General features: G+C 43.9%; 1 protein-coding gene across 4 annotated transcripts in view; it reads right to left on the bottom strand.

Annotated features, from left to right (window-relative positions):
• LOC147450717 (uncharacterized) overlaps window positions 1-26,782 on the bottom strand; it is a 108,403-nt gene that overhangs the window by 4,940 nt on the left and 76,681 nt on the right. For 3 of the 4 annotated variants that reach the window (XM_086520785.1, XM_086520788.1, XM_086520787.1), the window contains one exon: window positions 20,804-20,851. The exons of the other annotated variant lie outside the window; for it this stretch is intronic. In XM_086520785.1, coding sequence (XP_086376911.1) covers window positions 20,804-20,851 — 48 coding nt within the window. The remainder of the gene's footprint in view (window positions 1-20,803; window positions 20,852-26,782) is intronic. 4 annotated transcript variants of the gene reach the window in all.

Genomic DNA, 26,782 nt, shown 5'->3' with positions numbered 1-26,782 from the left:
GGACTACCATTGCCTCTGCCTTAGTGGGTAGGGTAGTCCTATCCACAAGTGTACTTTGCCGCTTGCGAGCTGTCAATCAGGGTGCAATCAGTCTTAGAGTGCAATGTGCATAGATTGGCGTGATGAGTCTCCAGAGAAACATTGTGACTCATGACTCATAAGCGATAGCCGAAACATGATGACTCAATGAAGAGACTCAGAGTTTGAGAGTCTGAACGAGGGGGTGAACGATAATTTGACTACACGAAAGGACCCTTCCTTGTTGTGGATGTACTAGTACCCCAATGCTCTCTCTCTCTCTCTCTCTCTCTCTCTCTCTCTCTCTCTCTCTCAAACACTATCGTAGTCTAACCTCTTGAGAGACTAGCGATGGAGGTCGCAACCAGACGGACAAATACAAGAGCAATAAATGAGAAAAGAGATATATGGCCTTGGGACCTTAGAAATTGACCCATGGCAACATCAATGTGATTGCCATGCGAGTCTACGACATTGAGGCCCAACACTGCTCAGCATTAAAGTGTAGAGTTAAAATAATAGAAATGAGAGGATAAAACCCCCACATTAAGGAGAATCAAATTGGGCGCCATCAGCGTTTGAGAAAAATCAATTTCACAAGCATACCTTTAAAATAGATCCAAAGAGAAAAGTTTCCAAAATAACCAAAAAAATTTACAATTTAACTCTATTTCCTTAAATTTTTCAAGCGAGTTTCTCCTTCTCCCCCTCCGTTCAACCTGCTGTTTTGATTTTCCAACCAGCTCAAGGCTAAGCTGAGGCACACTTTTCCCGAACACCAAGCACCATATTTGAAACATCAAAAGTTTGTGAAAATGGAAACTTTTTACCCTACCCAGGGTCGCTATGCCTTGGAAGTTGGTGAATGTTAACCCTCGTGGCTCACGGGCACCCTATCGCCTACGACGGACACTGTAACCGTATTATTTATTTAAGTAGAGTCAGGCACCGGGCTTGTCGGTCCAATAAAAAAAGGTAGAGTGATCGCCGATGAGAGACGCACTCTAACACAAACATGCTAGGGTTAGTTGGCTAAGCATGGGCGCCCAAGTGTGAATGGGGTGAGCTCACATAAAAGCCAATTAAACCTAAAATTGAGTCATTCTCTCATTGTGCAATAGAAGCTGCTCTTGCTCCATCTCCACCTTCTCCTTCACCATCTCCTTGTGTGTGTGCGTGTGAGAGAGAGAGAGAGAGAGTGTGAGAGTGTGTGTGCGATCGAGCGTTGCGGCGGCACGACGGCGGTGAGGCGGTTGAGCGCGGCGTAGCGGCGTCTCCCTCTTCTTCGCGGCGAGGAATCCTCTACGGCAGGAGCATAAGGCGGTGAGTGACACACCATTGCCCTCTTTGAGCTTACTAGTTAAACTAGTTGTGTGCTTGGAGCCATATGCGGCTCGTACACGGTGTATCGGCAAGTCCCTTGCTTCGACAGTGCGGCAAGGAGCGCACATTTTTGGCGCCGCTTCCGGGGAATAGCCCTGCACTAAGCCCAAGAGGCACTTTGTGCTTCTTGTATGAGTGGTTTGCAGTAGGAAAGAAGAGGGAGAGGAAGGCGTATTTTTTCTGCAAGTTGTTAATTCTGTTTTTCTGTTGCGCACAGTTTGCATTTTTTGTTTTTTTGCTGCGTACATTTAGTATTAGTTAGACAGTTAGCAAAATTCTGTTTTTCTGTTTACACACAGTTAGCATTAGTCACACAGTTAGCATTTCTTGCGTCTTATTTGTATTTTCTGTGTTTTCACTGCACAGTTCTGTGAAGTTTCAATTTCTGCATTTTCTGTGTTTTCTGTGTTTTCTGGTTTGTGCACAGTCAGGCGCACAGTTAGTTAATTAAGTAGGTTAGTAATTAGGTGAACCACTGATTAGCGGTAGGTGGGACAGTAAATAGTTAGGTGAGGTCAACGCGCACCAAAACGCGTACCAAATAATATCTCAAAAAATATATATATATATATTTTTAAAAAAATGAAAAAAAAATCCGAAAAAAAAAAGCGTGAGCAAGAGGGAGGTTAGATTTTCGAAAATAAAAAACGCGAGTTATAAAAACGGACGGGTTGGTTTGTATAAAAGTTAGATCGGGATCGGGATCATTTCCCCAAGCCCAAGCCCAGGCCCAGGCCCAGGCCCAGGCCTCAGTCCTCAGTCTTATGATATATACTAGACTCACTCTTATATATATACCCTACCTCCTCAAGAGGGAATGAGAGCATGTGGGACAAGTCCTCCACTCTCCTCCCTTCTCTTGCCACTTGCACCTTTAGACTTGCTATTTGGAGCCTAGTTCCCCAGCTAGGAAAAGACTGTTTCGGGCTTTTATGGAGCAAAATAGAACCAAACGGTGGGCTGTAAAGCACAGCGCGTCCCTCCTAGCGATACGCTCGTTTCGAGCTATCACACAGCCCATTCCACGACACGCTCTAAAAAATCTAGCAAAAAAACAAACAAAAAACACGCTAAAAACTAGTCACAAGGCCTCCTAGAGCAGCTTTTTGACACCTTAGGATATCAAAAGCACATGCACTTACGCTCTGGGCGGGTGCTAGAACACGAGCATATTGAGGGTGCCTCTGTTCATACGGACACCCATTACCCATCCACGATAGGCTCTAGACCCTCAGCGGGGACACAAGATAGCACCACCCAAGACCCTAAAATAGCCGCTAGTGATTCCTCCTCCGACTCAGAAATCATGGAAGCATACCCTACCCAAAACACTGAGAGAGAAGGCCATGCACCTCCCGAAGCTCCACAGCATAGTACTAGTATGTTTAGCCGTTTCATGGAAACATTAGGTAGAGCTACTCGCTCGGAACCTGATGCAAATGAAGCACACGAAGGGGGTGGGGAAGTGGACTCTCCTTTCACATCGCACGTGGACCCGACACCCCCAAAGAGTGTCCATGTGGATATCCTGCCAACTTCTTACCAAGAAGGCCCTGTTGAGCTGCCTCCTTCAGAAGTTCCCTCTAGAGTACCGTTGGTGACAAGTAAAACCACGGGGAGCAACATTGCTTCTACCTCACAAGAAACCGTTAACACGTCGACTCTAGAAGGATTATTCATTAATGATCATTGGACATACGACCTCCACACTGAGGTGTTGACGGATCTACACTCTGGCCACGCCTACCATGTAGGATGGATAGAGATTGTACAATCCACCTCTAGTGCCACGAGCATCGAAGATCAACAGAAAATGATCTGTAATGTTATCCATGGCATTATTCAATCAGAAAGGCAAAACCGAGGGATAAATATACTCTCAACTGGCCCCATGAGATTTCTGGATACGAGCAAGGCTCAACAGCCTACTCTATCACAAATGGAGACTCCTCGAATGAGCCCCATGGACCCATCTTACGTCATTTCACCTGGGGTCTCTATGCAATCTGAGCCTCCGAGCGACAACTTTAGCTTCCCTAACTTGGCTCAACCCTCTATTAAGGAAAACACAGTGCTCACTCCAGGGATAAGCTTGACAGAGAATGTACCGATGACATCTACGGTTAGCGCAGTGTCACTACCTAGTGTCGTAGTACCTAATATGGGGCCTCGACCGTATGTGCCTCTAGCCCCTTATGCACACATGGCCCCCACACCTCCAATTGTACCACTTGTTTATGCTCCTCGAGTGCCGCTCCCTAGCCCTTATCCGAGTGGACCTATGCCCGGTTATGTTCCATATCCTGCATCATCCACACATATGCCAAGACCGGTACCCGTCCCTCTCCCACATATGATTCCAAGAGTACCTCCACCGGCCCTGCCTCCTCACATAGGTGACTTGGCAGCGTTTGCTCAAATCATAGGTCGATCTATCGCGGAAAATATGCGTCATGCATCTGATAGAGAGCCTAGAAGTAAGGCAGTACAAATTGCCAAACTCACGCAAAAATTCAATGGGGACGAAGATGCTAGGAAACACATTGAAGTGTTTGAACAAGTATGTGATTCCTTAGGGGAACGCAACGAACTACATAAGTGCAATGCCTTAAGCTTGACATTAAGTGGGAAGGCTGGAGATTGCTATAGGACCCTAAGGGTGGACGAGAAAACAATCTACCCTACCCTTCGAAGGTTGTTTCTAAAGGAGTACATACGAGAAGGTGTGCTTTGGGGTGTAGCATCTCAACTACAGAAGGCCGAACGTAAGGAAGGAGAGTCAGTAAGGGACTTCATTAGTCGTCTAAAGCACTTAAACTCTAGCTGCACTGTAAATGAGCGCTTCAACAATAACCAACTGCTTGATCGATTCATTCGAGGGTTGAGGAATGAAGGAATCTATAATGGACTAGTGATTAGAGGTATCACAACCTGGGAAGATGTCACTGCCAATGCAATCCAATTAGAGGACAACTTGATGATAGCAGGCATGAGGGTGTCTACTGACACGAGATCCACTAGCTCACAAGCCATTGAGTATGAACCCATGACTGCAAAGCCCATTGCCAATGAGCCAAAGGTATTTGAGACATTCTTGACAAACCTCACCAAGGCAATCCAAGAGTCTCTTAAGATAATCGACCCCCTCAAAATAGTCACATGTATCCAAGAAGGGAGCAACAATGGTGTTCCATTTGCTTAGGTCCACATAGCACTAGTGAGTGCCCTACGTTTAGAGTAAAATTTAATGGAACTTGCAACGCATGTGGTAGGTATGGTCACCAAGCTAAGGATTGTTTAATGATCAAACGTATGATGGCAAATAGACCACCTGTAGCCTGGACGGATGCACCTCGAGCTCCTGTATTGATGCCTGCTCCACCTGTTGAGCAACTACCGCAACACATGGTCCCTAGATCTCAAAATGTTGTACAAGCTACACCGCTACCACCTCCTGTGCTAGGACCGCAGCCCCCGCATCCAAGAGTCGCCCCTATGAACCAAGTGGGTTGCGAGCCATCAAATGCTTATGCAGATGGCTGTGAGGAGGAAATAGACACTAGTATTGCCTACGGACTTGATACATTGGAAGAGTGTCCTATATACTACATGGAAGATTGTTGGGGGCAAGTCAAGCCGGTTTATCAAGCTGCTGCTCTCGCATCCAGAGGTCAAAATATCAACACCCAGGCTAGGAGGCCACCTCTTCAATGCTACGAGTGTGGTGGACCACATCGGGCAGCGGAGTGCCCTATTAGGCTGCAAAAGAATGCTGCACAGATGCAAATGAATCAAGGGAGCACGTCTGCAATGCCAATACTCACATGTAATCGTTGTGGCATAGATCACTTGATTGCCCAATGCCCCTATAACCCAAATGCGCCTAAAATCACACCCCTAAATTTGGTCGAAATTGCTAGTGTGACATCGCCAATACCACCCGTCGCACCCGCTTATGCGATTACACGGTCCATGCTTCAAGGGCCAGGCCATATCCTCGAAGAGGGAGATACCGCGTCAGTTATCCAAGCAAAGAAAAAGAAGACACGAAGGAAGAGGTCGCAGAATACGGGAAATTCAAAGCCAAGTTCCAAAACAAACATAGGAACAGGAGATGACCCCGTGTATATGAATGACCTCGAGGATGATTCAGATTCAATCGAGACAATGGAGACTAGAACCAATACCACAAAGGGAAAGACCGACAAAGAAAACCGTAACATGGAACCAAATGAAAACCGAATAAGAGAAAACCATAAAGAGCCTCTGAAAACACCACAAGTGTTTCCAAATCCAATCCAAGACCCCCAAGATAAACCGCAGGGGCAAAAAGGGAAGAATCGTAAAAAGAAGATTGGGACGTACCCAAACCCAGTAGACGAAATTGAGCAGGTGAAACATCAAGAGGTTTAGTGGAGGAGACTCAAAGGAAACTAGAACCAGAACCCATGCATGTCAAAATTCATGACACAGTGTTTCCCACGCAAGTTCATCCACCCCACATGAACCATAGACCGTTAGCCATATCTAGTATCATCCAAGAAGGGAGTGAGGACAGGGCATCAGAAAGTGAGCATACACCTTTCTTGTTGGAAAGGATCTTTAACGAAGGAATACCTGATCCCATTGAGGAATATGAGATTCCATCCTCACCAGTTCCTAGTCAAGGACCTACACCCTGCAAAATGCCAATGAATGTTGCCAAACTAGTGGACTTCATGTCTTCTGAGGTCCGAACCACGATCATAGCAAAGCTGTATGGAGATCCTGAGTTATTCCTTGCACTTCGAGCATTCCTTAACGGAGAGCTACGAACGGGATTACCGCAGTTTGCGCAACCAAATAGGCCTGACTCGATTATGATTAATGAGGAAAATCATGTGCAATCACTTGACTTAGATGGACACGAGTCTGTGATCGAGGTACCCATTAACGAATTAGGGCAGTATTTTGAAGGCGACGAGTCTAATGCGACCCTACCCATCACTACCAAGGGATTAACTATAAAGGGAATTCTTGATGGTGGTGCGGGAGTTAGCATCGTTACAAAAGATTGTTGGGAATCCATGGGAAAACCCCGCCTCAGTGTTACTAACATTGTGGTAAAGATGGCAAATGGTACCATAGCCAAACCTATGGGGATGCTCAAGGATCTTAAGATCAAAGTTCTAGGACACAAGGTACGACATACGTTCATTGTAATGGATTTCTCTAAACACCTTATGTCATATGAAATGATTTTAGGACGACCATTCATGAGGGAAGCACAAATGGTTCATGATTGGTCTAAAAATCATGTCTATTTGCAATTCCAAGACTCTGTCCTTAGAGTGGATTTGGTGACTGGTAAGGTACACCCCTTAGGGAGTAAAACCATTATTGATCATCGCTCTGACACCACAGTTCACTCGGCCCCACTACAATATTGTTACACTTGTAAGAAGGATACAGACATTGGCCAAGATTCTCCTTACATGGATGTGTTACCGGGTATGACGGAATCAGACAACGTAGACTGGGTACACCTAGCTGCAACCATAGATACCTGGGGAAATAGAGGAACCACTTGGGTCACACCAGAAGGGGAAGAGGTACCACAAATTGCACCTCTGAACATGATAAGTGCCATACATGCATCTTCTAAGGGCAAGGCAATTGTGGACCAATCTGACAGTGACACCGATAGCTCAATAGAAGACTTTGACCAACACGACTTGGACACTGACTCCCAGAGTGAAACGGATTCTGAATCTCATGAATTAGAGAGTGGAGCAAGTTAGAGTCAAAACATTCGGAAGGACCGAGCACATCAACCGATGATAGCTCCCCCGAGAGTGAAGAGGACACCAACGAGGACTCCTTTAGTGAGCCAGATCTAAATGCAAATCAAAAGCAGGTCTCAAATAAGAAAAAGAAAAACCTTAAGAGGCGTCGATATCGAGCCAATGTACGTGCTAGGATAAAAAAGAAGAGATCCTCAGCAGAATGGCTCAGTTATATAAGGGCATGTGATGCTCATCGAAAATTGGTAGACAATTGGGGTGAATATCTCCAAAATGTTATGTGGTGTAGACCACGACCCCATGACATAGCCCAGTTAGAGATCATAGACAAGCCAAAGTTGAGCCGCACTGCAAGGAGGCGTCAAAACCAAGAGTTAGCTCAACAACACAAGAAAGCAGAAATGGAAGCACAAACCAAAGCACAACCAGAATCCACAGACTTGCATCCTGCACCAGAACATTTCAAATCTTACACCACAGGGGAAGCAAAGGTTGTGTACACAAAAGCCCAAAGAATACCTATCGATGGGAATAATGGAATCTATGATGGTCCGGCAATAGTTAAAGAAATAGAATTAGCTGACCCCGGTGAAGAATCAAAACCTGTTTTTATTGCCCAAGACCTCACAGAAGTTGAAGAGGCGGTCCTCAAAGAGCTTCTCAAGGAATTCAAGGACGTATTCGCTTGGACATACCATGATATGAAAGGTGTTCCACCTTCTGTGGTCCAACATACAATCCCTATGATTAGCACTGCGAAGCCCGTACAACAAAGACCCTACCCGATGAATCCTAAGTACGCAAAGATCATTCAAGAAGAACTAGAAAAGCTTATCAAATGTGGGTTCATATATCCTATTGAACACTCTGAATGGGTGTCTCCAATAGTTATCGTGCCAAAAAAGAATGGGAAACTCAGGGTGTGCGTGGACCTCAAAAAAGTTAATGCAGCTACTAGAAGAGACCATTACCCCCTACCATATTCCGAACATGTACTCGAAAGAGTTGCAGGCAAGGAAGCTTATAGCTTTCTAGATGGGTACTCAGGCTACAACCAAATCACGATAGCGCTAGAGGACCAAGCTAAAACTGCCTTCATCATAGAATTTGGCGTGTTTGTATTTCGTGTGATGGCTTTTGGCTTAACAAATGCCCCTGCTACATTCCAACGATTAATAAACACTGCATTTAAAGAATATTTGAGAGAGTTTTGTGAAGCTTTCTTAGACGACCTTTGTGTTTACTCTTCTTCGAAAGAAGATCTATCATGTTTACGGAAGGTGTTTGAAAAGTGTAGGTTATATCGTATCTCATTGAACCCGTTCAAATGCCAATTTTGGGTCAAGCATGGAGTTATTTTAGGGCATATAGTATCCAAGAATGGTATCTCAACCGATGAGAGCAAAATTAAAGTGATTCTAGAGTTACCACCACCAACCAATTACAAGGGAGTTCAAAGGTTCATGGGACACGTGGGTTATTATCGACGGTTTATTTTATTTTTCGCTGAGATAGCACGTCCTTTGTACAAGCTTCTCATTGAATTTAAATGGACTGAAGAGTGTGACCAGGCCTATGAACAATTGAAGAAAACACTAGCAAGTGCTCCGATTTTAAGGACACCTAACTGGGATGTCATTTTCCATGTGCGTATTGATGCATCAAACTTTGCTATTGGGTGTGTTCTCACTCAACCAGGAGAACATAAATTGGACTATCCCATTAGCTTTGCAAGCCGTCAATTGAACGATGTTGAAAGGAACTACACCACTACAGAGCGAGAAGGTTTGGCAATGGTTTATGCAGTAAAGAAATTTCGCTACTACCTTCTGGCAAACAAGTTTGTATTTTATGTGGACCATCAAGCGTTGCTGTATCTGGTAAACAAGCCATGCTCCACAGGAAGAATCACACGATGGTTGTTAATTCTTCTGGAGTTTGATTTCACGATTGTAGTGAGACCCGGTAAAAGGCACGTCATGGCTGATCATTTGTCTCGCATACAGGAGTTGATGATGAATTACCCGATACTTCCCTATTCATAGTTGAGACTATGCCTGAATGGAGTGAGAACATTGTTAACTTTTTAGTTAATGGTTTTCCACCCAAGGAACTTCGTAAGGATATCGCTCGAAGGCTAGTAAAAGAATGTGAACCCTATTGTTTGATTGCCGGAACTCTGTATAGATTAGGCAAGGATGATATTCTTAGGCGTTGTGCCCGCGAGGATGAATATTTGTATATCTTGCAAGAAGCACATATGGGCATAGCAGGAGGGCATTTTTCAGGAGACCTGACTGCTAGAAAGTGTTGCAATCAGGCTATTGGTGGCCAACTTTATTTAAGGATGCATCACTTTCTACAAAAGGGTGTGATGAGTGCCAACGTTACAAGACCACACAGCGCAAAGACAGAATGCCCTTACATCCTATTAAAGTAACCCAACCATTTGAAAAATGGGGCTTAGACTTTGTAGGTCCAATTAGTCCCGCAGCTCGCAACACTCAATCTCGATATATTCTAGTTGCTACGGACTATGTAACAAAGTGGGCTGAAGCTAAGGCTTCACAAAAAGCTGACGCAAGGACAACAGCTAAGTTTCTTTTTGAGAACATTATCACAAGATTTGGTTGCCCTTTTGAAATTGGTAGTGATAATGGTACCCATTTTATAAATGAGGTAATAAGAGAGCTTACCACGACCTTTATGATATCCCACCATAAGTCTACACCTTATTACCCGCAAGCTAATGGACAAGCCGAGAGCACCAACAAGACTCTAATCTCTATTTTAACCAAGACGGTAGAAGCTCATCGCACTGATTGGGATTTGAAGTTGACATCTGCTCTATGGGCTTATCGTACTGCTTATAAAGTGGCTATTAATTGTACGCCATTCAAAATGGTATACGGCCAAGAAGCGGTTATGCCTTGGGAGTTTGTCATTCCTAGTCTTAGGGTAGCTTCGCAAGAAGGATGGAATGGTAACCCCTTAACCGAGCGTTTGTATATCTTAGAAAAACTAGACGAAGAGAGACAGTTGGCTGTGCAAAATGCTCTTGTGGAAAAGGATAGGAGAAAGAAGTGGTTTGATCGCCATGTGAAGGACAAGGACATCAAAGTTGGTGATAAAGTCCTTATGTATGGAGTACGTAAAGAGAAGAAAAAGTTGAAATATGCTGGTAAAGGACCATATAGAGTATGTGAAATTACCCCACAAGGTACCCTTCGTGTGGAAACTCTTGATGGAGTTGAAACCATTGGATTCCTCAATGGGAGTAAATTCAAAAGATATTATGATCCTTTAAGCCAAGAAGAACTACGGGCCATTCATCAAAAGAAGGCCGCCAAAGCACAAACCGAGTTAAACAAGATACAAGCTCAAGCTGAGGCTAAGGAGCGACAACAACGTATAAGACAAAAACGAGAGGCTAACCTTGGAGTCACAAATGCATTCCACGTGGAAATCGAAGAGGATGGGTTAGACTCTGACACACCTCTATGATACCCTATTGAGTTAAATAGTGCCTATGGAAAAGTCCTATATAACGCCTTATTGGACACGGGTGCTAAATATAATCTGCTATCCTATGGGGTGTGGTGTCAGTTAGGGAAGCCACCTCTATCTGAGAGTATTATCCAAGTCAAGGGTGTCAACAAGAAAAAAACTACGGTTTTTGGAATCTAGCACACTTCTGTCAGTTATGACAATGGGATTGTAGCTCAAAACTTTTTGGTCATGCCTAATGGAACTATGGAGGGTAATATAAACCTAGGCCGCACGTGGATGATAGCCACCAAATGCACTATTGATTGGGAGACTGGGGGTGTTACAACGCAAAAACCAACTCTTAGCCCTACCACTCAAGCCATAGTCCCTGAGATATTGCCTAAGGAAATAAAACCGAAGACATTGCATGTCCAGGAGGTTGAACCATACGTCCCCATAGCCCAACTCTCTAGAGCTTCAACTGATGTAGTTGAAAGAAAGCTTGACACACAAGAACCATCCTAATATAACATAGAAAACATACAAGTGGGTCCCTAAAGCCTCTGTAGTGAGCATGGTTGATGCAAAAAAACGGAAACCTAGTAAGAACCGTCCCACTCACTCCAAGAAATGTAAAGAAACGCTGCGTTGGATTCCTAAACGACTATTGGAAGCCCAAGGATACTATGAAGGAAATGATCAAATCTGGGTGCCCAAACGTAAAGTGTACTCTTACCTGTCACCTGGCCCATGTAAACCCAATCCTGTGGCTCCAAAACAAATTGAAAATCGCGGAAAGGAAAAAATCATGGAATGTTACACACCCGATCTAGAGCTAGTTTGGGTACCAAAGAAAGAACGATTTGTTCTACCTAGCTCAGAAACAGGGGAATCAAATGAAGCTTCTTGCTCTTCATGTAGTTCCTATACGCAAATAGAAGCTTCGACACAACCTCCACCTACCACTGTACATATCCATACAAGCACGAAAGAGTTTGCACCTCACGGGGTAAGTTCACCACCTACAACAACGTTGCAAATAAAATCATGGGAGAGTACCTTACCACCCTTGCAACTAGATGAAACGCATAGGGCGGTCGAAAACTATTGGTTAAAACCTTCACCCATAACAACTTGGAACAATTGGTTTCAAAAGGTGACGACCTCATTTCCAAAAGGTATGATCTACCCAAGGAAGGGGGGGTGTTTGCTAACATCAATCATTCACTCGCTCCCTCTCAACCTTCCTCCCTGACCTCTCAATTCCAATCTTAGGGAATGTATATATATAGCCTTATACTCACAAAAAACAAAAATAGTAAAGAGCAAGAGCGACTAGCAACGAGAGAGCACCCTATCAGATCTTACATATAAGTCCAAATTCACCGTGTCAATTCAAGCAACACACAAAAACAACTCTTATGTTTTAAAGGCCTAACCAAATCTATCTGTCTTGTCAGAAATGGCTACTTCACCAGAGGCATGCACTTCTATTTTTGATGAAAGGTACCCTTTGTCTTTTCCTCAAGTGTTCTACGTATGCTACCCTATACTTTCTTGCGAATGGGATTTGATAGAGAGCCTTGCATGTGAGAGAAATTTTGAGGAGTTAGAATGGCTGATACGTCTATGGCTAACTAGTGATCCCTACCCAGTAGCGAATGTGTCTCCAATGGCACATGCTTATTCTTTTGCACAAGATGAGTATCCACGCATCGCGAGGTTCTTGATTAGCATGCTTGCACAAGAGGATGATGAAGAGGAACTAATAGAGACCGAGGAAGACTATGGCCTCACGGACAACGATTTTATTTATCTAGATGATGAGGATAGAGGCCTAGCCTAGGGTGGCCACCCGGTTTATATAATATCCTCTTTCCTTGATTCTAAAAGGGGTGACAGATAGGTAGGTTAGGGGTCTAGATTGTGTTTTGAGTTTGTTTTTTAGGAGTTTTAATTTTTCACACTGACATGCCTCCTAGAGGTATAGTGCCTGTTTTTGGATGTGTTAGGTAGGACTTATATGGATCTCCATCCACATGGCTGAGGACATCTGCTTCAACGAAATGAGCCACTCCATACCTCCAGGTGTACTACTTTCCATGATTCATGTTGGTGGATATGTGTAATTGCTAATAATGATTTTTCATTCTTTGTTTGAGTGCAATAGTTATGATTGTTATCTGCCATTATAGATGTATAAATTTGTCTTTGCTTAAGTTGATTGAACTCCAGTTTAATCTTATGGATGAGCCTGGAGATTAGGAGACCGTGACTTTAGGTTAACTCATTTACTTGACCACTAGGCCTAGCTAATAAAATTATCCGAGTATTTGAGACCTTAGGAATGTTTTAGGCAGAGAAAGGCTTGCTCACTCAAACAACAAAAAAACACTAGTGCGAATACCAAGGAAATGGAAAAGCAAAAAAAAAAAAAACATAAGTGCCACAAATGAAAAATCTTTCGCTGGGGAAGAGAAATCCTGGCTTGAATTGGTACTTCACTCACATGTATATGTCTATGGTACTAGAGCCCTAGAGGTTCCCAGTGTGGGCGCTTTTCCTTGAGAAGCAAAAAACCCCGGACATACAAAATAAGCACACACGTCACATGATTGTGACCCAAAGTAAAAAAGTATTAAAAAATAATAATAATAATAATAAAAATAAAAAGACTTCCATTGAGCTTACAATTAACATTTCAAGCTTTTGTTTGCAGTTGTGAGAGCGAGTTGGCTAATCAAAGCTGAAAAGCATAATTAGGGAATCTTGCATTTAGATAATCTTCTTAGCTTAGCTAGTACTAGAGTAGTTGTTTTAACCTTAGTCATAGCTAACTAATTGATAGACTCACCCATAACCTCAAAACTCTTGATTAATTAATTTACTCAAAGTGCAATTTATTTGTCCTTAATGGCAGTCTAACATTTCATAAATCTTGCATTTACTCATTTCCACATGTACTTCACATTCCCCTCATGATTTATGGCAATATAATTCCGCTTGCTAAAACAGTGACTTTGCCTTGCAGATTCAAATCTAGATGATCTACAACATGGACATACCAAGCTTCAACTCAATAGCTTCCGAGGACGGAATCTACATCAGGAAGGGGGGCAATGTTAACCCTCGTGGCTCACGGGCACCCTATCGCCTACAACGGACACTGTAACCGTATTATTTATTTAAGTAGAGTCAGGCACCGGGCTTGTCGGTCCAATAAAGAAAGGTAGAGTGATCGCCGATGAGAGGCGCACTCTAACACGAACATGCTAGGGTTAGTTGGCTAAGCATGGGCGCCCAAGTGTGAATGGGGTGAGCTCACATAAAAGCCAATTAAACCTAAAATTGAGTCATTCTCTCATTGTGCAATAGAAGCTGCTCTTGCTCCATCTCCACCTTCTCCTTCACCATCTCCTTGTGTGTGTGCGTGTGAGAGAGAGAGAGAGAGTGTGAGAGTGTGTGTGCGATCGAGCGTTGCGGCGGCACGACGGCGGCGAGGCGGTTGAGCGCGGCGTAGCGGCGTCTCCCTCTTCTTCGCGGCGAGGAATCCTCTACGACAGGAGCATAAGGCGGTGAGTGACACACCATTGCCCTCTTTGAGCTTACTAGTTAAACTAGTTGTGTGCTTGGAGCCGTCTGCGGCTCGTACACGGTGTATCGGCAAGTCCCTTGCTTCGACAGTGCGGCAAAGAGCGCACAGTGAATCATGACCAATGTGGGCCCCATTCAAACTCTTTTTTGGGGAGTTAATGAAGGATTCATGTAATCTTGTGTTAAAAAATGGGAGGACTCATGGGACCCACTCTCTCTCTCTCTCTCTCTCTCTCTCTCTCTCTCTCTCTCTCTCTCTCTCTCTCTCTCTCTCTCTCTCTCTCTCTCTCTCTCTCTCTCTCTTTGGAAAAAGTCAGGGCTGTATATTACTGAGTACAATATAATCCCCAGCGGATGCCAAAATAGCCTATCATGTGGGGTGTACAAGCTGAATGTAAGGAGGAGAGCCACTATAGTGACAACTCGACTAGAACAATCTCATGGTGGTCGGTGTGATGAGTGGAGGAGAAACCACCGAGGAGGACTTGGCTAGCTACTATGGGTCATGATCCGTTATGTACTCGCTGTCCTTTGCGACTACTTGAGTCACCTGCACACTGTCTTTGGTCATGCTTAGCTTCCCATGTACTGTGGCTTGCAGTTTGCTTTCTACTTAGCAGAGCAGGTGTTCAGCATGGATTTCTTACTTGGGGATCTGTCTCATGGTTGATGCCGATGCCCAGCCCCCATCTTTTCTACGAGGGCTCAGACACAAATCCAGCCTTTATACTCACATCGACTGGTTATCGGTGAGGTACTTTGGCTATGCTACCACAGATTGCTTGGCAGGGGGATTCTCAGACACGTGATGAAGTTTTTTCAGTCATCACTAGTATTACACTATGGAATGTTTGGAGAGCTCATTGTCTCCACATTCTAAGTGCGGCTCCACAGCTCCTTCAGGATACCCTCACTGCCATTTGGCTGGACATCATTCATACCCTGATTTGGCAGTGGGATTCACCCTCAAGTACATCTCGAGCAGCGGAGGCACGCCGATTTGCCTTCCTTCGGCGTTGGGCTCGATCCCCACTATTCTTCACACTTACAAGTGGCCAGATTACGTGGCATTATGCCTCTCTCTCTCTCTCTCTCTCTCTCTCTCTCTCTCTCTCTCTCTCTCTCTCTCTCTCTCTCTCTCTCTCTCTCTCTCTCTCTCTCTCTCTCTCTCTCCCCATATCGCTTCGAACCTCTTGAGGGACTAGCAATGGAGGTTGCAACCAGACGGACAGAGACAAGAGCAATAAATGAGAAAAGAGACTTAGGGCCTTGGGACCTTGGAACTTGGCTCATGGCAACATCAATGTGATTGTCATGCGAGTCCGCGACATTGAGGCCCAGCACTGCTCAGCATTAAAGTGTAGAGTTGAAAGAATAGAAATGCGAGGATAAAACCCCCACGTTAAGGAGAATCAGATTAGGCGCCATCAGTTTTCCAGAAAAATCAAGTTCACAAACATACCTTTATGGTAGATCCAAAGAGGAAATTTTCCAAGCTAACCAAACTTTTTTGCAATTCAGCTCTATTTTCTTAAATGTTTCAAGCAAAGTTTCTGCTTCTCACCCTCCCTTCAACCTGTTGTTTTGATTTTCCAACCAGCTCAAGGCTAAGCTGAGGCACACTTTTCCCGAGCACTGGGTGCCATATTTGAAACATCAAATTTTGTGAAAATGGGGACTTTTTAACCTACCCAGGGTCACTATGCTTTGGTGTACCATGACCAATGTAAGCCCCATTCAAATATTTTTGGGGGGGTTACTAAAGGATTCATGTAATCCTGTGTTAAAAAACGGAAGGACCTATAGTCCCCACATGTCTCATATCACTCCAGCTCCTAAGTAACTGACGTCCAATGCAAGGACAGTTCTGTCCACAGCAATTCCCAGCCGCCACGAAAGCAGAACACCTCTTCGCCTTACTTCAAGCCCTTGCACCTAACAACAGGACAAAGTGCAGCCAAGCACGCTCTCCTTGCACAGCTTTCACACTCCTTGCACTTCCTTGTATGTGTCATGTGCTCAATCTCTCGCGAATGTCTTGATTGACTAAATCTTGTTACTATCACGTCTATCTCATCTCTCCGGGGTACAAGACCAAAATGTTGTAGTCATTTCGTCTTTCAAACATGCACTCAAATACTACTCACATGAGAGAGCACATATAACAGATTCATTTCAAAAAAATTCAATTCGGAGTACTTCTTTCATAAAGTCATACAGCAAAATATTGTCAGCCCCATCAATATCCTTGAAATCCAAAGGAAGTCAGTGACTTTATTCCATCTAGGTAATCTGTGACAAAGGAGCGGAGTAACTCCCCTCTTGTGCACTCTTGCCTGCACAAGATTCAACCCGCTGATCTCCGGGAACTCTCGGAATAGTCGAAGCTAGCCTGAAAGCATCAAGGTAAAATTCCAATATCTAAGGAGTATCTGCTAGGTCCTCCTCCATCCACTTCGAATCAAATGTCAGATAGTTCTTGAACTTACTTCAGGTTGCTCCTCAAGCTCCCTGTCCACTAGCACCTCATCTTTGAAAGGTTTCAACAGACTCACATGAAATGCATTGTGAATCTTCCAAGTATCTGGCAACTTCAATCTGAAGGAAACATCATTGATCTTTTCTTGTATCTGGAAAGGGCCATAGTATGGCATACTCAACTTTGGAAAAAGCCACTCCTTACCCTTTTGTTTCCTTAGGCATGCCTTCTCAAAACGTAAAAGCACCCAATCATTCTTCTTCAGTTGCAAGTCGCATCAATGCTTGTCTGCTGCCTTCTTATGCCGTGCTTGGGACTTCTCAACAGCCTCGTGCACCTTGGCAAAAGCAATGTCCAGATCTCTAGTGTATTGATCAGAGATCTACTTCAAAATTCTTATCTTTGGTGCTTAGAAACGGTGGTTCCTTCTTAGCACCCTCGATTACCTCAAATGGTACCTTCCCCGTCGACGAATGAACTGTGTTGTTGTAGGCAAACTCCACCAAGGACAAATACTTTTCCCATTGAGTCTTTTGATTCAAAATATAAGACTTCAATAAATCCAAAATGACTAAAATGGCTATCTCAGATTGCCCGTTTGTTACTATGAGTGAAATGAGGACGAGAACTCCAATCGCGTGCCAATGTTTTCCCAGATTTCCCTCCAAAACAAACTAGTGAAATGGAGATCTCTCTTTGAAACGATGGACTCACACACACCATGTATTCAGCAAATCTGCGAGACAAAACAGTTTTGCCAAAGGATCAGGCTTAACTGTCTTCTTTACCGGAATGAAGTGAGCCTGCTTACTAAATCTGTCGATGATTGTATGCCATCATGCCCACTCTGAGTCATGGGTAGATAAAAAATAAAGTCCATTGCTATGCTTTCTTATAGTCGAGAAGGTATGGGTAAAGGCCCTGGTATCTTATGCCTGTCAAACTTGACCTTTCGGCACACTAAACAACTGCAAAGCAACTCGTCCACGTCCTTTTTGAGTCTCGGCCAGTAGAAGTAACGCTCCACACCTTTCGAGGTGGTATCTATTAGGCGGTGACCCGAAAAAGACGGACAGTGGCACTCTATCATGACTTTTTCCCTCAATGGCTATGTAACACACAACATCGTTGTCCACATGAGATAGCCTTCCCATATAGAAAAGCTGCTAGTCCAAAAGCAGCAATCCCGATTCTCTAGCGCCAAAAGCTGCCAACGCAAATCACGGCGCAATTTGGGAAAATCCATACATTGTGCCACGTCAACGGTCCCCTCAAAATCCGAAAATCCGTACGTCATGCCACATCATCACTTTGTGACAGCTTTACAATCCAAGACTTCTGCTTACAAGAAATCCTCAAATAGATCACACAAAATGAAAGTGATTCCACCTAAGAGCACCGAGCAAATGTTGAATCTTGACATGCTTGACTAAGAATTCCATCATTGTCATGAAACTTCCAAAAAAGCAAGATGCAAACATTTGTCATAGAACTTCCAGAAAAGCAACATACAAACACTATGTAATAATTGAAAAGAATTGGAAAAAATGCATCCACCGATATGTCTTTGAAATATCAACCATAGTCACCTGAAACGCAAAATGGAAACTAGATCGGCAAGGTCATCAGAGACAAAAATGGCTTTCTCATTTCACTAGACCGGTTTCAAAATGGCTTTACATAGGTACATTGTCTATAAACATTTGAAACTGTCACAAACAAAAGCACATAATAACATAAAATATATCCAAATAAATAGAATTTATCACTTAATACTGAAGCCAGAGGATATAGAGAGAAATAGATATATATATATCTATATATATATATATATATATATATCTATATATATATATATATATATATATATATATATATATATATATATATATATATAGAGAGAGAGAGAGAGAGAGAGAGGGAGAGATAGAGAGAGAAGAGATCGACACAATACTGGGGACCAGAAGATGGGCTAGTCCCCCCCCATAATAGTATCTTTATTACTGAGGAGAAGTCTATACAAGCACTTGAACCGAACGTATTACCACGTTCGTTCTAGAATATGACTTAATGGTTCCCGGGAGCCTCGGCTTCCTATTCCTAGGGCAAAACCCTATTCCAAGGAACTTCCGTTCCTTATTCCAAATCCTCGAGAATCAAGGTTCTCCCCTCTGGATCTCACCTTCCAAACTCAAGGCATGGCATCCCTGCAACTCTCTTTTCCAACTCTATTTCCAGAGTCCTCTTCCCGCAGAACAACTCTGCTTTCTCGAACACGGAGTCCTTACTTGGGAATCCCAACTTCCGGATCACAACTTGAGAGACTATCTATCTCCGATCCGTGGATCTACTTCCCAAACTAGGGTACGAAACCCTTGGAATGATTTTGGCTCTAATTCCTCAGAGCGCTTTTCTCCTGCAAAGGCACATACCTTCCTCTGCTCCTATTCCCTCACTAAGAGGAAGTATACCTGCAAACAAATACTTAGAGATCATAACATGAAAATTGTTACCTTCAAAGTCTAGACGCTCGAAACGCAACTCGGTTTCGAAAAGCAATTCCCTGGAAGAGATCTCTACATAGAAAATCCTCTCTTCCAATCCTACACACAAAAGAGGTGTATTCTTGGGTTCCTTCTTGTAAATCAGCCCCATTTACGACATTTATGAGCTGAAAGCAGAGAAAAACAGCAGCTTGTCACGATGGAAACACGCTCCGTAGGCACTTCTTCGCGAGGAAACTCGCGCACTGGGTCTTGGCGACATTTGGACCTTGGTACACTTGGGGCAGCCATGGGCATCACCCGCAACGTCTTCTTTGCGGCTGAAATTTGCTGCAGCATCTTCTCCTTGCAAAAACTGACCTCCATGTCACGTGACACATCCAACCCTATGTGTCCGTGGACAAGCTACAGCATGACCAGGGTTCAGTTCAGTCAAGTTAGTCTAGAATAGGAAGTGATCTGGCACTTTTGTGAGTCTGTTCGCAGACCGTGCATGACCAGTCACATAGAGTAGATACATATCCTCCGGTTGCACACAGCATGATCATCAGCATTCCCATCAGAATCCATCAAGGGAATTTTCCAGTGCATTAAACCTATTTTCCCTATTTTTGACATTTTTCACTTATTATTTTTAAGTGACTTTTGTTGGGAACTAGGTAGGGCAATTTTGCTAAGATAATATATAAGCAAACCAAAGCTAGCACTTTCTGGCAGAAGAGGCAGCAGGAGCACCTTGCTCAACAGGCAACTTCTCAGCAAGACCGACCCCGCGACAACTCTAGTCTTTCAACATTGCAGAAGGCCTAGTGTTTTTGCATCAGATCAGCCAGCGTTTTTGCACTTGCAGATTCACGGCGACAGTAGACAACAGATCAGCCCTAACGTCAGTAGATCCCCCCACAGTAGCAGAAGACAGAAACCAGCCCTAGCATTTTTGCATCTGCAACTTTTGTTGGGAACTAGGTAGGGCAATTTTGCTAAGATAATATATAAGCAAACCAAAGCTAACACTTTCTGGCAGAAGAGGCAGCAGGAGCACCTTGCTCAATAGGCAACTTCTCAGCAAGACCGACCCCCCGACAACTCTAGCGTTTTCAACATTGCAGAAGGTCTAGTGTTTTTGCATCAGATCAGCCAGCGTTTTTGCACTTGCAGATTCACGGCGACAGTAGACAACAGATCAGCCCTAGCGTTAGCAGATCCCCCCACAGTAGCAGAAGACAGAAACCAGCCCTAGCGTTTTTGCATCTGCAAGGCACTTCAACGTTTTTGCAGATCTTCACGACGGAATCCCCATTAGACTTGGCATTTTCAGTTTTCAGCAATCAGTAACCGAGTCAACATTTTTCTCTTGCACATATTTGTTTATAGATTTCTTGAATGCTCAAAACGAATACAAACTGTCTACCTGGACATAAAATGGCAATAGCTCATAAAGATCACTTTAATAATAACAAAATATCGATACGCTTGCTATCCTTTTGCATAGTCCATAGCTTTTCCACCTATCAGCTTCAATAAATTTATATTTTGGTATCTCCATTACATACCTCCCAATTAGAAAAGCAATTGTCCTTAGCTGCTGCTAAGTTAAGAATCTGCAAAACATTACTTGTAAAAAACAAACGTTAAAATTATGTGTCAAAAATATCATGTAACAAAATAAAAGTCGTAACTTGAACAAATAAATCTACTTAGGTTTGTCGTCATCCACATACTATATATTCTAGTGTCCCATACCACGAGAATAAACGGTATATGTCATATCCTGATGTATCATGATATTATTGGTCACACTCATAGTCAATTATCATAAATTTCAAGACCAATTTCATCAGAACAAGTCCCGAACCTCGCAGATCTCACTTTCCCGAAGAAGTCCCTCGCCGCACGGTGGGATCCATCAAAGTTTGCAGTTTCAGCCCGGAAAACGCAGATTTCAGCATCTGCGTTTTCAACGCGTCGTCGTCGTACCGTCATCATCGACATCGTCGCCCACATAGAGTCAGAATTCAACAGATACAAGATTTGCAGATTCCAGCCCTTAGCATTTTCAGATTTCAGCCCCATCCTCATCGTCGTCGACATCGTCGGCAAGCCCAAGGTATTGTAGAGATTTGTGCAATCAATAGTAGACCACTCTCGCCATTGAGAGTGGGGCCTTCGGAGGAGGGTTTGACAACATTCTGGTGTCGTATTCTTCTCTCTCTATCTCTCAATCTCAGGACCTTCATTCACAGTGTCTATTCACTTTGTTTGTGTCCATTGCACTCTCTCACTAAAGGATCGGAAGGCTCTCCCTGCCGTAAGAAAAATGAACCTTGAGCACAATTCGGAGCACTCATCTTAAGCAAAGTTCAACATTCACTTCCGCTGCACCTTACACTCCACCTCTAAGTGAGGGCATGTGATGCTTTTATAGCTCCTGGCCACGGCACGAATAGCTGAGCGCAGGCTGCTCGCGTGGAGATCGAGACTGTTGTTTTTTTTTTCCAATATTTTGCAGAAAAAGAAAGAAAAAAAACGTTTGCTGATCTGCTGCCTTATTTATTAGATGGTTGCCCACTTATTAAGTGGGCGGCCGGCGTATTTATTAATAGTTTGAATATGTCCAAAAACTCAAAAAAACCTTATAAGTTAAAAACAATGTAAGGTGCAGCGGAATGAATGTTGAACTTTGCTCAAGATGAGTGCTCCGAACTGTGCTCAAGAATTCCTTTTACTTACGCAAGGGAGAGCCTTCCGTTCCTTTAGTGAGAGAGTGCAATGGACGCAAACAAAGTGATGAACACTGTGAACGAAGGTGTTGAGACTAAGAGATAGAGAGAGAAGAATATGACACCAGAATGTTGTCAAAACCCTCCTCCGAAGGCCCAACTCTCTATGGCAAGAGTGGTCTACTATTGATTGCACAAATCTCTACAATGCTTGCAATGGACACAAACAAAGTGATGGAACACTGTGAACAAAGGTGCTGAGACTGAGAGATAGAGAGAGAAGAATACGACACCAGGATGTTGTCAAAACCCTCCTCCGAAGGCCCCACTCTCTATGGCGAGAGTGGTCTACTATTGATTGCACAAATCTCTACAATGCTTGGACTTGCCGACGATGAGGACGACGACGAGACGGGCTGAAATCTGCAAATCTTTATCTGCTGAATTCTGACTCTATGTCGGTGATGATGTCGATGGCGACGATGCGACGACGACGCACTGAAAACGCAGATGCTGAAATCTGCGTTTTCCGGGCTGAATCTGCAAACTTCGCGGGATTTGACCGTGCGGCGAGGATCTGGTGCGGGAAGGTGAGATCTGCGAGGTTCGGGGGTTCTACTGCGGAGTCTGACTTCTGATAACTGAAAACGCTGAGTCTAGGGCTGATTCTGCGCGAAGATCTGCAAAAACGCTGAGGTTGATCTGCAAACCAAAAACGCTAGGGCTGAATTATGTGCTTCTGCAAAAACGCTAGGCTTCTATTGTGTCTTGCTGTCGCTGGGTTGGTCTACAATGCAAAACGTTGGGGCTGATCTGCAATGGAGAAAAACGCTGGCTGTCCTAGGCTGAAAACGCTATGTCTCCTGCCCCGGGGGGGGGGGTCTTGCTGAGAAGGTGCATTGTTGGCTGTCATGTCCCTGCTGCCTCTTCTGCAAGAAAGTGCTAGCGCTAGGTTTCTATTTATACAACTTAGCAAAATTGCCCTACCTACTTTCCGACAAAAGTCATTAAAAAGTAGTAAGTGAAAAATGTCAAAAATAGGGAAAATAGGTCTATGCACTATAAAAATGTTACTGATGGGTTAAGTGTAACAAACTGCTGACGTGTCAAAGCCTAAAGAATGGAGCCAATTTACAGATGATGTGGGTGCCCGAGAGCAGAACCCTAACCCTAATTTCTGCCAAAAACCCTAACTGTTGAAACCCTAATTTTGGAAACCCTAACCCTAAAACCTGCAAACCCTAATTACAAAAACCCTAACCCTAGAAACCCTAAGAAGAACAAGCAACAGAAGAAGAAGTCCTGCCAACTTATGGGGACTCCGTCCAATGGGGCCCCAAGTGACATAAGGCATTAAAAATAAAGCAAAACACACTCAAAAGACTTTGCACATCAAAATATGATGATGTGGCACCTGTACGGACGTCCCGGAATTTGCGGCGGATTTTTAGGGAAATCCCAAAATTTTAAGAAAGTGATTTTTTGGGGTCAGCTTTTCATATTTGATGCTTTTAGGCTTTGGGCCTTTAAATATGAGCCTTGGGGGCCCTCTTTGGCACTTTTTAGCGCGCAGATTGCAGAGCAGGTGCTCCTCGGCTGTTGTACTTTGTGAATCCGCAGTAATATAAAGAAATACCGAAAGGGGCGCCAAGGTTTGGGGCCAATACTTTTTGGGGTGGAATTCCGCCACTCCGTGTTGCGTGTCGTCTCTCTCTCTTTCAATTCAGTTGTTATTGAAGTGCTAAAAGTTTGTTCAGTCTATTCTTTTCTATTGGCACGTGGTACCCGCCTTGTGACAGTGGTATCAGAGCATCAGGCGTGTGCTTTTCTGAAAGCATACCGGTCCTACAAAGGAGCAGACAAAGCTATTGGATTTTTATGTGAGATATCTTGGCCCTCCAACCAACCCGGACTTATTAGCCACTCCCACCCTTACTTCATCGCGCATCGGGGGCGCTCCCGTCTTCACGGCTCATGTCTTACAGGGCATAAGCCATTAAGATCACTTGCAAAAGAAGGATCCCAGATTTATTTCGAGTCATTGTTTTTCTCAGAAGCAATGCCGTTCAGATGTTGATGTCTATAGCTACCAAGCCGCACACTTCCAAGGACTTGGCAAGCTTTCAAGAAAATCTTTGCCCGAAGTTATATGGTTTCTGACATCTTCCTTTGGAGTGCAACTTCTGGCAGAGTGGGGTATCCTGAGATGCCTGTCATGGAAACCCTAGCAGATTATAACTTGAAATTTCTCGACATCTCTCAGTAGATGTCTCTTCACGAGCAGATGACCTTGGAGGTTTAATGCGATTGCTATCTTGGGACTACCATCGCCGCCAAAGCAACACTGTTTGTCCAAGAGCTGACGGACCATGCTGTGCTCGGCTACGACCTCATGGAAGGAACCTAACCCTAATTTTTGGTGCAAGTTTCAAGATGGAAAGTCAGTCGACTTTTCGAGCTCGACTGATGTCGAGATTGCTTTTTAAGTTTGAGTTCTGTTTGATCTTGTTTGGTTATCCTGTTTGGAATTTGTTTGAAATGGATGGTATCTGTTTTGAACCTGTTTTGGTGCCGATTTGAATTGTTTGACTCTGGTTTGATACTGGTTTCAATTATTGGTGATTTTACTCCCTGGTGGAGAAGTGAGAAATGATGTTTGAGAATGCTTGTTCATACTCATGGCCCGGACCCTTGTGGTTATTTGCGGGGGGAGTATTGAATGATTGAAAAGTGCTGTTTTTGTTTTACTCATGGCCCGGACCCTTGTGGTTATTTACGGGGGGAGTACTGTTGTTACTCATGGCCCGGACCTGGATGGTTATGCGGGAGGAGTATAAAGAAGTTTGAGCAGTGGTTACTCTCAGCACCTCCAAACGACGCAGGCTACGGTCTGGGAGGCGTTTGGTTGTAAAAGGCCTCTATATCTCATGGCCCGGACCTTTTTAGGTTATTTGCGAGAGGAGTGATGAGGGAGTCGTTGAACAGCTCATGGCCTGGACCTGGATGGTTATTTGCGGGGGGGGGGGTGTTCATCGGCGGCTTTGTGTTTCTATGTCTTGTAACATGCATATGTGAGCATTTGTGTTGCATTGTGATGTTCCAACCACTGAATATTCCTAATTGGATGAGATTGCCTGGATATGTAATTTTAGTGCATCAAGACACCCGTGGAAGATCAGTACGGTCTGGGTGTGATGGCTAATTTTACTACGCCGGAATATCAAGAGTTCCGATCTGGACGAAAGGAGAAGCTAACTCCTTGATCAAAATAGTCGATAGGAGCAACTAACTCCTTGATCAAAAGAGCAGAAAGGAGAAGCTAACTCCTTAATAAAAAGAGCAAACTGATTGTCCCTCGGAATGACCCTCGGAAATTTTTGAGCTGACTTGAGTTGTTTTGCAGATATGCTGTAATCGCGGACGATTACTCTCTTTCAAGAAGGGGAGATGTAACAAACTACTGACGTGTCAAAGCCTAAAGAATGGAGCCAATTTACAAATGATGTGGGTGCCCGAGAGCAAAACCCTAACCCTAATTTTTGCATAAAACCCTAACTGTTGAAACCCTAATTTTGGAAACCCTAATTATGGAAACCCTAACCCTAATTCTAGAAACCCTAAGAAGAACAAGCAACAGAAGAAGAAGTCCTGCCAACTTATGGGGACCCCGTCCGATGGGGCCCCAAGTGACATAAAGGCGTTAAAAATGAAGCAAAACACACTCAAAAGACTTTGCACATCAAAATATGATGATGTGGCACCTGTACGGACGTCCCGGAATTCGCGGCGGATTTTTAGGGAAATCCCGAAATTTTAGGAAAGTGATTTTTTGGGGTCAGCTTTTCATATTTGATGCTTTTAGGCTTTGGGCCTTTAAATATGAGCCTTGGGGGCCCTCTCTGGCACTTTTTAGCGCGCAGATTGCAAAGCAGGTGCTCCTCTGCTGTTGTACTTTGTGAATCGGCAATAATATAAAGAAATACCGAAAGGGGCGCCAAGGTTTGGGGCCAATACTTTCTGGGGTGGAATTCCGCCACTCCGTGTCGCATGTCGTCTCTCTCTCTTTCAATTCAGTTGTTATTGAAGTGCTAAAAGTTTGTTCAGTCTGTTCTTTTCTATTGGCACGTGGTGCCCGCCTTGTGACATTAAGACTGTAATCTGATGATCATGTTATGTGCAACCAGAGGATATGCATCTATTTAAGTGTCTAGACATGCACAGTCTGCGAACAGACTCACAAAAGTGCCAGATCACTTCCTATTCTAATCTGACTTGAGTGACTGAACCCTTGTCATGCTGTAGCTTGTCAACGAACACATAGGGTTGGATGTGTCACGTGACATCCCCTCCTTTTCAAAGTGAGGTACTGGTACCGAATTGTATGGCGTCGAGGGAGATCGCCAATAGCATCCGGAATCCTCGAAAGGACTCTTCGCCGGCCCACTCTGATGTGTGGTCGTGCGATACTTGAATTTCATAAAGGTCTGCAAAGTCTTCTTCTTTGGGCCGCGCCAAAAGCGACACAAAGTCATCTTCAATGCTTCCACTTCGTCTAGAGTCATGTGTCTACCTACTTCAAGAATCTCTGAGGCTGAAAATTCTTACAACCACTTCCAACACAAAAACATGAACATATCTATTCCATGTAAAGTGAATGGAAAAAATCTCGTCTTTCGCAAAGACTGTGCATGCAATGTAGATGAACGAATAGACAGAGTGTCAAACCATTCACCACATACACGCAAACAATGAGATCGAATCTTGTCTTTCTGATCTAAATCAATCAACTGTGGCAATTCACAATGGAAATGC

The sequence above is a fragment of the Adiantum capillus-veneris genome, chromosome 9 (assembly GCF_014529385.1).
Source record: "Adiantum capillus-veneris isolate H3 chromosome 9, ASM1452938v2, whole genome shotgun sequence".
Classification (NCBI taxonomy): Eukaryota; Viridiplantae; Streptophyta; class Polypodiopsida; order Polypodiales; family Pteridaceae; genus Adiantum; species Adiantum capillus-veneris.
The sequence above is the reverse complement of the archived record's forward strand: the minus strand, read 5'-3'. Positions and strand labels throughout refer to the sequence as shown.